This window comes from Gekko japonicus, unplaced genomic scaffold, assembly GCF_001447785.1.
Source record: "Gekko japonicus isolate JY-2015 unplaced genomic scaffold, Gekko_japonicus_V1.1 scaffold1722, whole genome shotgun sequence".
Taxonomy (NCBI): Eukaryota; Metazoa; Chordata; class Lepidosauria; order Squamata; family Gekkonidae; genus Gekko; species Gekko japonicus.
This window is the reverse complement of record NW_015160264.1, coordinates 331,649-347,155: the sequence shown is the minus strand read 5'-3', so window position 1 is coordinate 347,155 and position 15,507 is coordinate 331,649. Positions and strand designations below refer to the sequence as shown.

General features: G+C 42.4%; 1 protein-coding gene across 1 annotated transcript in view; it reads left to right on the top strand.

Annotated features, from left to right (window-relative positions):
* Positions 1 to 15,507, top strand: part of LOC107113656 — a 72,022-nt gene that overhangs the window by 30,370 nt on the left and 26,145 nt on the right. Inside the window, exon 5 of the mRNA XM_015415010.1 lies at positions 11,244 to 11,673. Within this exon, the coding sequence (XP_015270496.1) occupies positions 11,244 to 11,673 (430 nt within the window). The remainder of the gene's footprint in view (positions 1 to 11,243; positions 11,674 to 15,507) is intronic.

Here is a 15,507-nt window from a genome sequence, read left to right as displayed (position 1 = left end):
ACCATCACCTCCACTAGCTTTGTTGTTAGTAATGCTTTCTAAAGCCCATTTCACTTCACATTCCAGGATGTCTGGCTTGAGGTCAGTGATTATACCGTCGTGGTTGTCGAGGACATCGAGGTCTTGTATAGTTTTTCTTGCCATCTTTTCCTAATCTCTTATGCTTCTGTTAGGTCCCTACCGTTTTTGTCCTTTATCATGGCCAGTTTTGCATGAAACGCTCCCTTGATTTCTCCAATTTTCTTGAAGAGATCTCAGTGAGTCAAAATGAACTCATAAGATAAACAGAATGGCGGGTGAGGGAATCTCAAGAGTTTGCATTCTAACTGAGTAGCAAAACCCATTCCTTACCCAAGGAGGCGTTCCCATAATTCTCCATCATGACTTCCCTATACACAGGGGTCTTTTGGTAGAAAAAGAGATGCAGGAGCTCATTAGCATATGGTATGCTAATGAGCTACTGGGCTATTAGCATATGCCATGCCCCCTGACATCACCATTAGTGATGTCAGAAGGGGAAGCAAAAGAGGGGGGGAGGCATCTTCAAAAGCCTCCTCTTCCCTTCCCCAGCTGGCCTGGGAGGGGGGACGAAGAGAGAAGGGGTTTAACCTGCCATTATCTGCTCCTCTGATTTCAGCTTTGCATCTCCTTCCCACTCCCTCCTGAAGATCAGTTGTAATTCTGAGTTATTTCCACCCCTCTCCTGAGATTGGCAACAGTAGTTCCCCAGAAGGGAATAGCTGGTTGGGAGCGTGGAGTCTATGCATTCCACATTCTCTTTGCAATCCATCTTGTCCTATAAGGTATTTCAATGGAGCCCATGTAAGTCAATTGGGATTGCTGGCTCCCATTATTTCCAATGCCCCATTTAACCTCTCCCATTGTTTGCAATGGGCAATCCTGTCCTTCCTTTTAGTGCATCCCGATCCAGTTCCCGTGGAGAAAATGGCTGCTTCAGAGTGTGGACTCCATCATGTTCCCTCTTAGATGTGGAGTCCTGTTCAGAGCAAAAATTCTACTTTATGAGCTACTGGCATTAAAGTTGTGAGCGAGCAATCTGGTTACTGCATAAATTAGCTTGCTCTGGAGCCCTCCTTCCTGAACTAAGACAAAAATATGTGAGCTGGAGGCTAAAAAAACTGTGAGCTAGCTCACACTAACTCAACTTAGAGGGAACACTACGTGACAGCTGAGGCTCCTCCCCTCCCGAAACCCTGCCTTCCCCGGCCCCACCCCCAAATCTCCTGGAATTTTCCAAGCTGGCACCCCTGCAAGGGCTAGTGTATGGGAATAAAAGGTTGGAGAAGCATGAAGGTTAAGGCTGGACCAAAATAGACAAAATTCGTAAATAACACACACACACACCCCTGGAAATAATCGATATAGGAGTAAGCGCGTGAGGCTCTCCAGGCTCTCCAGGCAGAGGCGGTCAATTCGCAGCGGACACGCGCCTGCGCGAACCAGTCAAAAACAAGACAGTTCGGTTTCGTTTCTCCTGCATCATTTACTTCAATTTTTGTAACCCCCTTGTGGAGGGTGGGGGGGGGGGGCGCTTTCTGCTCCCTTCCTTTCCCGTTTTGATTGGGCGCAGGAATTGTTCCCCTCCCTGCCGGAGTTTTCCCGGCTGACGGAGCGGGCAGCTGTTATAGTGCGGGGGCGCCACTCCCTTCCCTTTCTTTTGGCTTCCCGGCCAGACAACAGCGAAGGAGCTAATTTCGGGGGGATTTAAAAACCTGTTTCTGAACAGTGCCTAGTCAGGTACTTATTTCATTTGGGGGGTGTGTGTGTGCGGTGGGACTGGAGTGAGAGGAGCAAAGGAAGCAGCCTGCCTGGCGCAGGCGGGTCGGAAAATATTTGTCAGTGTATTGAAACTTTAGTAACAAATGCCCGCTTCCGTTGGTCGGAGCCTGCAGGGGATAGTCTGAGCTGTAGAAAGGGCGTTCACACCTGCGTAGTTAATGCCTGCGAAAGTGGAGGGGGAAAAGTGCGGCGTTGCTCTTTTGGAGCTGCAAGGGACGGTAGTCGGTAGGCGAGTCAATCCCCTTTCTCTTCAGACGGAGAGAAACTGCGGCGATTTTGCTGGACTTTTGACAAGGAGAAGGGTGGAGCGTAACTTAACCCCATGAAAGGGGGGTGGCTAAAAGTCGGATCCAGATGATTTTAAACGGATCCTCATGGATTCATGTTATTTTTGTATCGAAACAAAATGAAGCTTTCATTCTACTGCAGATCGTGTAGCGGTCTGTAGGCAAGCATCACAAAAATCGGCAGACACAACTTTGTGGTGCTGTGACAGCACAATAACTTAGTTCCAAAGCAGGGGTCAACCCAGATTCATGATTAATCCTGTGTCCTGTCTCTAGCCACAGATTACATCAGAGAAATCAGGGATTCACTGCTTCATGGGTCCGCCATAGTGCAAAGAGGTTCCAGAACTGATCATCAGGATTTTAATGTGTGGTCATGCCTGATTCATTCTCCAATCACATAGCATGTTCTTGGCCACAAATTGCATCACAGAAATCACAGACCCATCTTTTAGTGGCACAGCCACCTGGTTCCAAGGGACAGATCCTCCTGGATCCTCAGGATTTTTGCATTGGGTCACCTCCAATTTATCATCCAATCAAGTATCGTGTCCATAGCTAGGGATTAGACCAGAAAAATCATGAATCCACTGCTTTGTGGCACCACCACTGCACAAAAATATAGTTCCAAAGCAGAAATCCTCAGGTGTCCTCATGATTTCTGTGTTGGGCCACCCCAGGCTCACCATCAAATTAGGTAGCATGCCCATAGCCATGAACATGGATCCAAATCGTGGATCCTCATGATTTTAAAGTGAGGTCACACAAAACTCACCCCCACATCACTTATTGCATCATTGACCACATGTAGCCCCACAAAATTCACAGATCCATGGCATGGTGCAAAAATGTGACTCTAAAACATGGCTCTTTAGGGTTTTTATGTGGGGTCCTCCTGATATTGTGAGTGCAGCAGGTTACATGTTTGCTGAGTGGGCACCCCTCTAGTAGATACTGTAGGGTGTAAGAGGGTTTGGAGTGGGTCATTTCAAGCACATTGACTTCTCATGTAATGTTTTATCAGAGAAACCGAAAATGGATTTTAAAGAAATTTAATTGTCCCAGAAAACCAAAGTATCCAGCAAACCACAGGTTTCTTTTATTATATTTTTGAGATTTTTATTCCACCCTCCCCAAAGTGGGCTCAGGGGTTCTTTTTGTGAATCAGTGTCCAGTGGTTAAAAATAGAAATTTGGAAGGCAGTCTTTTACTTTGTCCCCTATATCTAGCTGGCAAATCAGACGTGTTCTCACAAATTAATTACCCAGGGCTTTTGGTTTTGGTGGTATTGTTTTTTTTTTATTTGTATTTTTTATTTTCAACCTGCAAATAAACATGTGGTTGCAAAAAAATAAAAGAATACTATACTTTTCTCATACCTTTAATGACTGTTACCCCACCCCCTAAAAAGGGGGGGGACCTTTTTTTAAAAAAGGGAAGGTAATAAGTTACAGAGCCCACTTTTTGAACAAATTGTCAACAGGAGACTTTTCAACTTGCCTAAATACATTCCAACATCAGTTGCTACACATTATAAAATGGATTATGGGGATTCCAGTATTTAACAAATGGTAACCATATTTCTGTAAATTTTCACTCTAATCCTTGGTTTGTAAAGGCTTATGGCTAAATACAAATACATTTCTATTTCATTTCATATTTCTGTAAATTTCTGGGCTGGACGGCCATAATTTTTGTGTCTGCAAATGTTTGTAAGTATTTGCTGTTATTCTTAATCAGTGCAACATGTTATTCATCCAATGTCTCAGAGCTGGGATGGACTGATGCTTCCACGTTTAAGGCAGTGTCATTTTAGCTGCAATGATCGTTTCAGCAAAACTCCCATGTTTTTTCATTACAAGTGGGACCTCACTTATAAAAGTGCTGTATATTTTGTGAACTGTATTCCAGAGCCAGTGTGGTGTCAGACTAAGATATAAGAGAACCAGATTTGAATCCCCAGTTGTGTCTTGGAACATGGGTGGGTGGCATTGGTCCAGTCACACACACTCAGCCTCATCTACCTCACAAAAACTAGACAGGCTTTGGTGTAAATACAATAGGAAGAATAGGCTCACCAAAGAAAATTACTCTTCTATATCTTTAACACACAAATCTTTGTATTATTATAACAATTTCCCTGTATTAAATAACATTCATTCATTATATATGAAGTACATTTCATGGACATAAGCAAAGCCAGTAAATGATAATATGAGTACAATACAAAGCAATACAAAATCTTGATGTAGTTATTCTTGACGTTGTTTTGGCCATGCTCCTGGAATGTTTACTCTTTGAGACGTCCTGGCGGAGCTGTAAAGTGTGCAAAGCAGACTGAGAAGTCCTCATTGTACAAGTTCCTGAACAGTGTTTATCACTCATTCATTTGAAAACCTGTAGTTCCAAGGAATGTAAGAGATAAAGAGAATACGTTTTCCTAGGATTAAACAGCGGTTTCGTATGTCTTTTTAAACTCTCAGTTGGTGTATGTCACCAATCTCTTGCCGTAGCTATTTTAAAACAAAACATGTGTTTTACATCAATATAGAAATAATTAACCTTCATTTCCCCAAGAGGAAAAGAACAAACACTCACCACTAGCAGGACAAGCAGGAATGACAATAATGTGGATCAACACAACCTCTCTCTAATGTCTTCCCAAAGCTCTTTAAAACATGCTATCTTACTGGTTCTTAAGTAGAAATACAGTCATAAGATTTTAAAGATACAGTTGCTTGCTAACTATATGTTATTTCTTAAAGAGAGAAATGGTTTCTTAATCTTGAGAATACAGAAAACAACATGCCAAAATCAGCATGCAGTTGAAGAAACTAATAAGGTTTATCAAATATATCATGATAGTACAACAACCTTACAGGTGCCACTGATTTGTGTTGGAGGAACTGTTGCTTACTAACGGTATGTTGGTTCTTAAAGAAACACAGGGTCTCTTTGTTCTAAAGAATACAGAAATCAGCTGTGTTCTCTTTATCGCTTACATTCCTTGGAACTACGTGTTTTCAAATGAATGAGTGATAAACACTGTTCGGGAACTTGTATAATGAGGACTTCTCAGTCTGCTTTGCACACTTTACAGCTCCGTCAGGACGTCTCAAAGAGTAAACATTCCAGGAGCATGGCCAAAACAACGTTAAGTTTTGGGCTTTTTTAAGTTTCCACATTCATTATGCTCAAAAGATCAGCCAACAGCAGTTTACCAGCCCAGTTGATATACAAATATAAAATTAATATACAAGAATTAAAATTCATAGCCTTATTTTGTTGTTCAGTCGCACAGTCGAGTCCGACTCTTTGCGACCCCATGGACCAAGTCCCGCCAGGCCCTCCTGTCTTCTGCTGTCCTCTGAAGTTGACTCAATTTCATGTTCATTGCATCTATGACACTGTCTAACCATCTCATCCTTTGCCGTCCCCGTCTTCTTTGACCTTCAATCTTTCCCAGCATCAGGGTCTTCTCCAGTGAGTGCTCCCTTCTCATTTGGTGGCCAAAGTATTTGAGCTTCAGTTTCATTATCTGGCCTTCCAGGGAACAGTCAGGGTTGATTTCTTTTAGGATTGACTGGTTTGATCTTCTTGCAGTCCAAGGGACTCTCAAGAGTCTTCTCCAGCACCATAGTTCAAAAGAATCTATTCTTCGGCGCTCGGCCTTCCTTATAGTCCTTATAGCTGTAGTTAATTGTACATAAAACGTTATTAAAAGGTTTGTAATATCTTCTTTCTTGTGGACAGAGCCTCAGCACAGAATTTGGCCACTTTAGAGGTGGTTTCATTCGATCAGTCTGCAAGGAGGAGATAGGTGTAGAATTTATTAGATTTTCCTGGGAATTTGTATGGAACATGGGTGAGATATGTGGAAAGAAAAATTGGCAGTTTAAGAACACATGTTCTGCTCTTTCAACTGCGTTCAGTTGGCTGGAACACAGACGGGGACGGGTAATGAATGTGTGTGTTGTGTCCTGGGAACCGCCACCAGACGGTGGCCAGGCATACAGAGCTTGATTCCTAAAGAACAATAGAGGCTAGGCTCCTAAGGTCCAATAGGGGAACCAGTAGAAACCTTGGCGGGAGATTCAACCCCCCCAATGGGATCCAGGGGAGTTCCCTTGGATATGTATATATAGTAGGCCACTTGGCCGTTTGTCTTTGTCTTTTGTAGTGTGAAGTACTGAGTAAACGCGTGTTCCTTATGTCGTTGTCCGAGTAGTGATGTATCGAGCTGAGTACTTTAGTGTAGATATCTCCCTTCCAGCAGTGCTGAGGGTAGGCAATTAAAGCAGCGCAAGATCAAAGCTTTGGTATTTGAGGAATTCTACAGCACAAAGATAGTTTGCTGGTGCAAAATTTTGGCAATGATTCCCTGCCACAGGATAAAGATGTGCCCAAGCTCTATCAGCTTGAAGAGCTGTGTCCTAGATTCCTTGTTAGTTAGTTAATTAATTAATTAATTAAATTATACCCCACCATCCCTGGAAGGCAAGCTCAGCGATTTTGTAGCTCCCAAGAACCCAAGGTGGCATATTGGGCAGCAGGAGAAAACCACATCCACCCAACCTGAGCAGTAGCTAGCCAGAAGAATTAAGAAGGTTTAATCTAGTCAGGTTAAATTTTATCTTGAGCCAGAGACATATTGCTCGATGCCAACTGCAGTCTGCCAGTGATGCCTGCCCCAATTTTATTCTAAGAATTCCGTTTGATGTGCAACAAGGAACACCAAATATGCTTCTGAGGAATTTAGATTGGACTGCTTCCAAGGTACGGAAATCTTTGTATGGGCACAGTTTTGAACCATTCAGGAGCTGAGGTATCACTTTACCTTGGAAAATTCTGATGACGTAGGGAATATATGAGCCCCCTTTCAAGTAGAAAAACACCTGAGATTTTTGTTAGTCTGACTGCAGTCAAATGCCTTTGATCATAATATATTTCCAGATTGTTTCCCGTGATTCCCGTGTTTAAGGGAACTTTTATAACTTTGTAAATAACCGAATAAACTTTTGTTAATATTATTTTTGATTACCCTTGCCTAATAAGGATCTTCTCAACTTTAGTGAATGGTCTCAACACATCAGACGTTCTTAATATAGATGGAATGCCATGCTGTAGTAGGAGGTATTAAAACAAAGGGATTCTTTCTGCTGCATTTTTCCTTGTTAGATCCTCAAAAGACATAAATTTACCCCTTTCTTGAACATCTATAAACCTCAAAAGATCAACTTAAAATCACCAATCAAAATTCATTGCCAGTTTGGTGCAGTGTTCCCTCTAAGCTGAGTGAGTGTGAGCCAGCTCACAATTTTTTAGCCCCCGGCTCACGCATTTTTGTCTTAGCTCAGGAAGGACGGCTCTAGAGCAAGCTAATTCGTGCAGTAGCGGAATCGCTTGTTCACAACTTTGATGCCAGCAGCTCACAAAGTAGCATTTTTGCTCACAAGACTCCACAGCTTAGAGGGAGCATTGGTTTGGTGTAGTGGTTAAGTGCACGGACTCTAATCTGGGAGAACTGGGTTTGATTCCCCACTCCTCCACTAGCACCTGCTGGATGACCTTGGGCAAGCCATAGTTCTGTCAGAGCTGTCCTTGAAAAAGAGCAGTTTGTGTCAGAGTTCTCTCAGCCCCACCCACCTCACAGGGTGTCTGTTGTGGGGAGGGGAAGGGAAAGGACTTTGTAAGCCGCTCTGAGACACCTTCAGGTAGTGAAGGGCGGGGTATAAATCTGATCTCTTCTCCTTCATATCAGTGGCACCTATCACCCCATAAACTGTCAAAAATTTACCAAAAGGGTTAATGGGGATTGTTGGGTATGTGTAGCTACCAGTGCCAATTGTGTACATATTTGGTGACAATGTAGGACAGCGGTAGAATTTTGGAATACAATCACTACAGTTATCTCTAAAGGTATAAGGAAAGAGTCAACTGGACTTTTATCTTGGAGGCATTGAGAGAGGCAGAGGCTGGAGAAAACTTTGTAACAATGATACAAGCAATATATACAAAGCAAAATGCAGCAGTAATGGTCAATGGAGAAATTAAAAAAAATGAAATACAAAAAGGAACAAGACAGGGTTGCCCCCTCTCACCACTATTGTTTATCTTTGCATTAGAGATTCTGAATGACGAAATTAGAAGAGAAACTAAGATTAAAAGATTTACAATAAAAAAGAAGAATACAAACTGTTGGCTTTTGCAGATTATTTAGTATTTATACTTGAGAATCCCGACACTTCGGCTGTTACGTTAAAGGAGAAAATACAAGTCAAAAGCTCTTTAAGGAGTTGGATCAAATGATTTCCAAGTTTATATGGCAGGGAAAACGACCAAGAATAAGACTGAAGGCTTTACAAGATATTAAAGAAAGAGGAGGCTTAAGCCTTCTAAATTGGTTATTATACTACAGATCAGCAGCGCTCGTTTGGATAAAAGAATGGATTACGCTAGAGGACAAGAGAACACTGGAACTTGAAGGACATGATCTATTACTAGGGTGGCATGCTTTCCTATGGTATGAAAAAGCTTGAACACAGAAATATTTTAAGCAACGTTGTCTACGAGCAGCACTTTTGAGAGTTTGGGATTCTATCTTTAAAAGATTTTATAGCAAAAACTCTAGACTTATTGCACCGCTTGAGGCTTTTACTTTATCGAATATATATGAGGGGGAAGAATGAATAAGATACTAGGATATTCTGGACAACAAAAACTTAATGAATATACCAGAAGGTCTATCATGGTGGCCCAAAATGCAACTGAAATCCAGGTACAATAAAGATAAAAAATTAGGCTTTTATGAAGACTTAACAGACATGGAATTTTTTTTTACCTCGGTGGACTCTAAGTTGATTCAAAGAACTTATGTCCCTTTTACTTAATGATATGATGTATGATGACACTGTTAAACCAAATATTATCTTATGGGCACAGAATGTAAACCATAATATTAGAACAATGGGAACAAAAATGGAAAGAAAATATTAAGATAACGAAAGCTATTGCATTTAAAGAGAATATGTATAAGATGTTTTACAGATGGTATATATGTGTTCTAACAAGATAGAATGTATAAGATGTTTTACAGATGTATAAGATGTTTTACAGCCAGTTTGGTGTAGTGGTTAAGTGTGCGGACTCTAATCTGGGATTCCCCACTCCTCCACATGCACCTGCTGATGTGACCTTGGGTCAGTCACAAGCTCTGGCACAGCTGTCCTTGAAAAAGAGCAGTTTGTGTCAGAGTTCTCTCAGCCCCACCCACCTCACAGGGTGTCTGTTGTGGGGCGGGGAAGGGAAAGGAGTTTGTAAGCCGCTCTGAGACTCCAAGTGAAGGGCGGGGTATAAATCCAATCTCTTCTTCTTCTTCTTCTATAAGTGTTCTATCAAATGTTGGAAGTGTATCTAGTACAGTATCCTTTTATCATATGTGGTGGCATTGTGATATAACTAAGAGATACTGGAGATGGATTCATGCAATAATGCAGAAGATAGTGGGATGTACAATTCCATTTACACCCGAAGTAATGCTTCTGAGTATACTATCTAAAGACTTTGAAAAAAGCAACAGATATTTAATTATCTATTTTACTGCAGCGGCAAGAATGTTATATGCCAAATACTGGAAGGCACAAAGTGTACCAAAAAAAGCAAGAATATATACAAAAACTGATGGAAACAGCGGAAAGTGATAAATTGACTTTGTTGATAAGAGGATCCACAAACTACACATTTTAGAACACATGGAGGCACTTTTATATTTGGTATAATAGTGCAAACGATTGTAACCTAAAAAAGTAATCCCTAAAGCAAAGTAGAGGTTAGATCATTGAGATAGCCGGTACAGATGTTGGTTTTAAGATACAAAAATGTGAGCTCATAGAAAATAATGTTATGTGATATTATATTAGATAGAGAATATCTAAGAGGCAATTATTGGAAACATAAGCATTTGATAACCCCGTTTGTGTTATATGTGTGTATGTTCGGTTTGTCTGTTATGAAAAAAAACAAATAAAATTCTACCCTTTGAGGGTAGACTGAAAAAGAAAAAGAGTTACTATTACCCTAAGGTTTTTTTGTTGTTGAAGCATGTGGATTTCCTGTCTAAAGATGTTCATGAATATGTTCTTAATGCCGTAACATATGTAAGGCTAATATTTGCTCAAAATTGGAAGAATATGATCCTGAAGAAGGAGGGTTGATTAGAGAATTTAGTAAAGCATATTCATTTATGGAAACTAACCTGTTGATTACATAGCCACGTGTTCAATAAATTTGGAAAATTGAATGTTCTCCTGTCCAGAATGAGAAGTTAATTTCAAATTTTTAGTTTGTATAATTGATGCTTAGATTAGAACATCTTTGTAATCTGCATTTTAGATTTTGGGTTGTATTGGATTTATTCTTCTATTTTTATTGAATAAATTTTTAAAATTTAAAAATTGCTGCTGATTGGTCTCTCTTACAATTCTTGAGCATCCATCCAAGGCTTCACTGGAGAGTACATAAGACATTGATCTCAATATTCAACTGGTGCATCCCTAATTGAGTTTTCAAAAGTAGCGGCCTTTTGTTTTTTGTTCTAACAATTCTATCTGTTCAACAAGATCAATATTCCTTTCTGCTTTTAATTCCCAAATAATGTCACCACCTTCCCAAAGGCAGTATGCCAACGTGACCAATGGTGCAGACCTGTAGTTTCTAACAATTGCGCAGTGTAGTGGTTAGGGTGCTGGACTACAGTCTGAGAGACTCTGGTTGAAATCCCCCCTCTGCCATGGAAGCTTTCTGGGTGACCTTGGGCCAGTCACCCATTCTCAGCCTGACTTCCCTTGCAGAGGAAGAGAGGAGAATGATGTCAGCCACTATGGGCCCCCAATGGGGAGAAAGGCAGGACATAATCAACAAGTAAACAAATAAACAATATCAGGAGTTGCTAAACCTTCTTTTCAGAGGATTTTTATTTTTCATGAGTGGCAGTTCCTCATTCATTTTGGCATGCTATTGAGTCCTGCTCAGTGAAGATAATTCCTCCCCCCCCCAAAAAACCCCCCACAACTCTACTCATGAGGTAAAATCAGGAAAGCAGGCTCCAAGGCAGTGTGTGAAATTTTAAAAAAATTGAGGCTGTTTTTTGTATTTCAGGGACAGAGAACGAGCCATGGCAGCCGGGAGTCTCATCAAGGAGTTCTGTGAGGAAACAACTTGTTCCGTCTGCCTGGACTACTTCAGAGAGCCAGTGACCATTGAGTGTGGGCACAATTTCTGCCAAGCCTGCCTCACTCAGTGCTGGGCAAAGTCTGACACAGGTGCTTCCTGCCCTCTGTGCGGAGAAGTTCTCCAGCAGAAGAACTTCAAACCAAACCGGCAGCTGGCGAACCTTGTGGAACTTGTCAAGAAACTTCAGATGGGAAAGGGAGTGGAGGGGGAGCAAGGAAGGTGCGAGAGGCACCAGGAACCCCTGAAGCTCATCTGCTTCGATGACCAAACCACCATCTGCGTGGTATGTGGCCGATCCATGGCGCATCGAAACCACAGAGTGCTTCCTATGGAAGAGGCTTTCCTCGAGTTTAAGGTAAGAAAACATTACACTGGATTGGGGTATCTGGATCCATAAATGACGATGCAGGATGTTCTGTCAAGCTTTAGACCAATTAGGTTTGGGGAGGAATGGATGGAATTATTATTTATGTTTGTTATTTATAATCCACCTTTCTCACTGGGACCTAAGGCGATTACACAAGGTAGTGGCCTCCTCTCCTATCTTAATATTACTTGGCTGTCCTCAACTCCAAGTCATCCCAATCCAGTATGCTTTGCAAACCGAGCCTGTGACAGGGCTACAGGGGTGAAGGAGTAAAACTGCATAAGTGCTCTCACAAGCATGCATGCGGATGCTCCATGCTTAGGCACAAGGGAATTCTCCCCCACCTTTCTTTTTTTCCACCTAAGCCCACTCATTAAAATCTATCTCCATGCCTGAGGACTGGAAGGTAGCTAATGTCACCCCCATCTTTAAAAAGGTCTGACCTCAATACCGGGTAAGTTGGTGGAAACCGTTATAAAGGAGAGACTTGGCAGGCACATTGATGGACAAAAACTATCAAGGAAGACTGAGCATGGGTTCTGTAAGGGAAAATCTTGTCTCACTAACCTGTTAGTGTTCTTTGAGGGGGTGAAGAAATATGTGGGCAAGGGGGATCCAATAGATGTTGTTTACCTTGACTTCCAGAAAGCTTTTGATCGTTCTTCATCAAAGGCTCCTAAGTAAGCTCAATAGTCACAGGATAAAAGGACAAGTCCTCTTGTGGATCAAAAAACTGGCTAATTAATAGGAAACAGAGAGTTAGTACAAATGGGCAGTTTTCACAGTGGAGGGTGGTAAGCAGTGGGGTACTGCAGGGCTCAGTACTGGGTCCGCTGCTTTTTAATTGGTTCATTAATGATTTGGAGTTGGGAGTAAGTAGTGAAGTGGCTAAATTTGCAGATGACACTGAATTGTTTAGGGTGGTGAGAACCAGGGAGGATTGTGAGGCACTCCAAAGGGATCTGCCGAGGATGGGGGGGGGGTTGTCGTCAACGTAGCAAATGGGGTTCAATGTGGCCAAGTGCAAAGTAATGCACATTGGAGCCAAAAATCCTAAATATAAATACACGTTGATGGGGTCCAAACTGTCAGAGACTGACCAAGAGAGAGGTCTTGGAGTTGTGGTAGACAACTCACTGAAAATGTCGAGACAATAGGCAACTGCAAAGGCCAACACTATGCTAGGAATTATTAGGAAGGGAATTGAGAACAAATCAGCCAGTATCATAATGCCCTTGTATAAATCAATGGTGCGACCTCATTTGGAGTACTGTGTACAATTCTGGTTACCACACCTCAAAAAGGATATTTATAGCATTGGAAAAAGTACAGAAAAGGACAACTAGAATGATAAAAGTGTTGGAATACTTTCCCTATTAAGAAAGGTTAAAGTGCCTGGGGTTGTTTAGCTTGAAGAAATGACGAATGAGGGGTAACATGATAGAGGTTTACAAGATTATGCATGGGATAGAGCAGGCAGAGAAAGAAGTACTTTTCTTCCTTTCTCACAATTCAAGAACTTGTGGGCACTCAATAAAATTGCTGAGCAGTCAGGTTAGAACGGATAAAAGGAAGTACTTCTTCACCCAAAGAGTGATTAACACTTGGAATTCACTGCCACGGGAGGTGGCGGTGGCTACAAGCATGGACGGCTTCAAGAGGGAATTGGATAAACATATGGAGCAGAGGTCCATCGGTGGCTGTTAGCCACAAGGTATGGATAGGGACTCTCAAGCTGGGGCAAGTGATGCTCTGTATTCTTGGTGCTTTGGGGGGGGGGGGCAACAGTGGGAGGGCTTCTAGTGTTCTGGCCCTACTGGTGGACCTTTTGATGACACCTGGTATTTTTGGCCTGGATGGGCCACTGGCCTGATCCAACATTGGCTTCTCTTATGTTCTTATGACCTTCAGCAAGCCACAGTTCTCTAAGAGCTGTTCTCTCAAGAGCAGTTCTCAAAGAGCTCTCTCAGCCCTACCTACCTCACAGAGTGTCTGTTGTGGGGAGGGGATGGGAAGGAGATTATAAGCTGGCACTGAGACTCTAAGTGAAGTGTGGGGTATAAATCCAATCTCTTCTCCTCCTCCTCTCTGTTGAGGCTCCCTGGGTGATTTGGAGCCAATCACATTCTTTCAGTCTAACCTACCTCACAGGGTTGGTGTGAGGGGAAAAAAGAGAACACAAGAATAACGTGAAGAAAGGTGGAGTATAAATGATGTAAATAAATAAATAGTAGTAAATACTAAATAAATAATAAAGTTGAAGACATAGAGTTTTCCCTCGGATGACCTTGGCCCTGCCCCCAGTGTGCCCGGTGTGGTCACTTCCTGGTGACGTGCACGTTGGGGTGGAGTTCCCCCTGGGGCCCGATGACTTGGGAAGCCTAACTATGCTTGATGGCTTGCTACTGTTCTCAACAGCATCTATGATAGCCAGTGTGGTGCAGCAGTTAGAGCTTCAGAGGAGGCCCTGGGAGACCCAGTTTCAAACCCCGTTTTGCTTAGGATCCTCCCTGGGTGATTTCAGACCAGTTCTGTACTTTCAGCCTAGCCTACCTCACAGGGTTGTTGTGAAGACAAAAAGGATACATTGCTTAGAGGATACGGGGGTTACCAGGTGTTTGCCGGATTGCTTTATTTACAGCAATTGGCAATTTATAAATGGGTTCTTGCCAATTTATACCAAGGTCCTGATCCCACCAAGGGTTACCAGTAAAGGATTACGAGGCTGTTGTAATTAAAATAGATGTCTTTTACTAGAAATAGGTTTCATACAAACAATACTGATGCGCTCACACATTCAATCAAGTTCCTAAGAATTACAGTATGAAATAAGCATTAGCAGGTAGGGGTGACGAAGGGCGATACTTATCTGTCTTGAAGCTTGGTTGTTCCAATGAAGAATGGATGGGAAGAAATAGAATACAAAGGAATCCACACTACCAGAACCAGCCGGAACGTGTGGGTCTCTTGACTGCAGATCAAGAGATCAATAGTAGAGGCAAGGGTTGGGGATAGCAAGGGGGACTTAAGGGGGTAAAAGCAGACAGGGGTTGTTGCGGGGGAAGATGCTATCTAGCCAGGTAGGAGGGGCCAGGTGACTGGTTCTCTCCTTTTATAGGGGGTCCAAGAGATCCAACCTCTTGACCCATCTACCTGTTAGTCCGTCCCCAAAACAATCCTATTGGTTGCAGGTAGGGTTGCAGGTAGGGTTACGTAGGAGGGATGGCCAATATTGTAACCTAAAACCTTACTCGAAGTATTGGCATCTGGACCGGTGTGAAATCCAGGCGTCAGGATGCTTCATTGTTGTGCTGATGATGTTGGCCAGTTCCACTGATAACCAAATGTCCATCTGGTAGGAAATGCCAGCTCAGGAACAAAGCAGACGATGGGTGATACGTGACCAGCAAGCATCTTTGCTATGGTGGTTGTTTCTTCCCAAAGTTGTTTCATTGCCAACAGTAATGGAGATTTGTGCTTCTTCACTAGGCTGTACAACTGTGTTGCTGAAACCTTATTTACATGTAAGGTATGTGCAGGCACCCTCTATGTGTGTCATCACAACAGGTGACCTAAAGTGTACAGTTCTCTAAGCCTATGTGTGTGTGCACAGTCCATTGTGTATCAATAAATAGTCCATAAAACAAATATCAGGCTTTATTCTCTAACGAAAGAGGAAATAATATGGGGAGGACAATACAGGGGAAAGTGATGTGCCACTCCAAGTCCTTGAGAGTTGTTCCTTCCTATGCAAGTGTGCCTGGCTTAGGGCCAGCACCCCACAACTGGGCTGCAGTTTTCCTAGGTAGAGGCTGTCGGGGG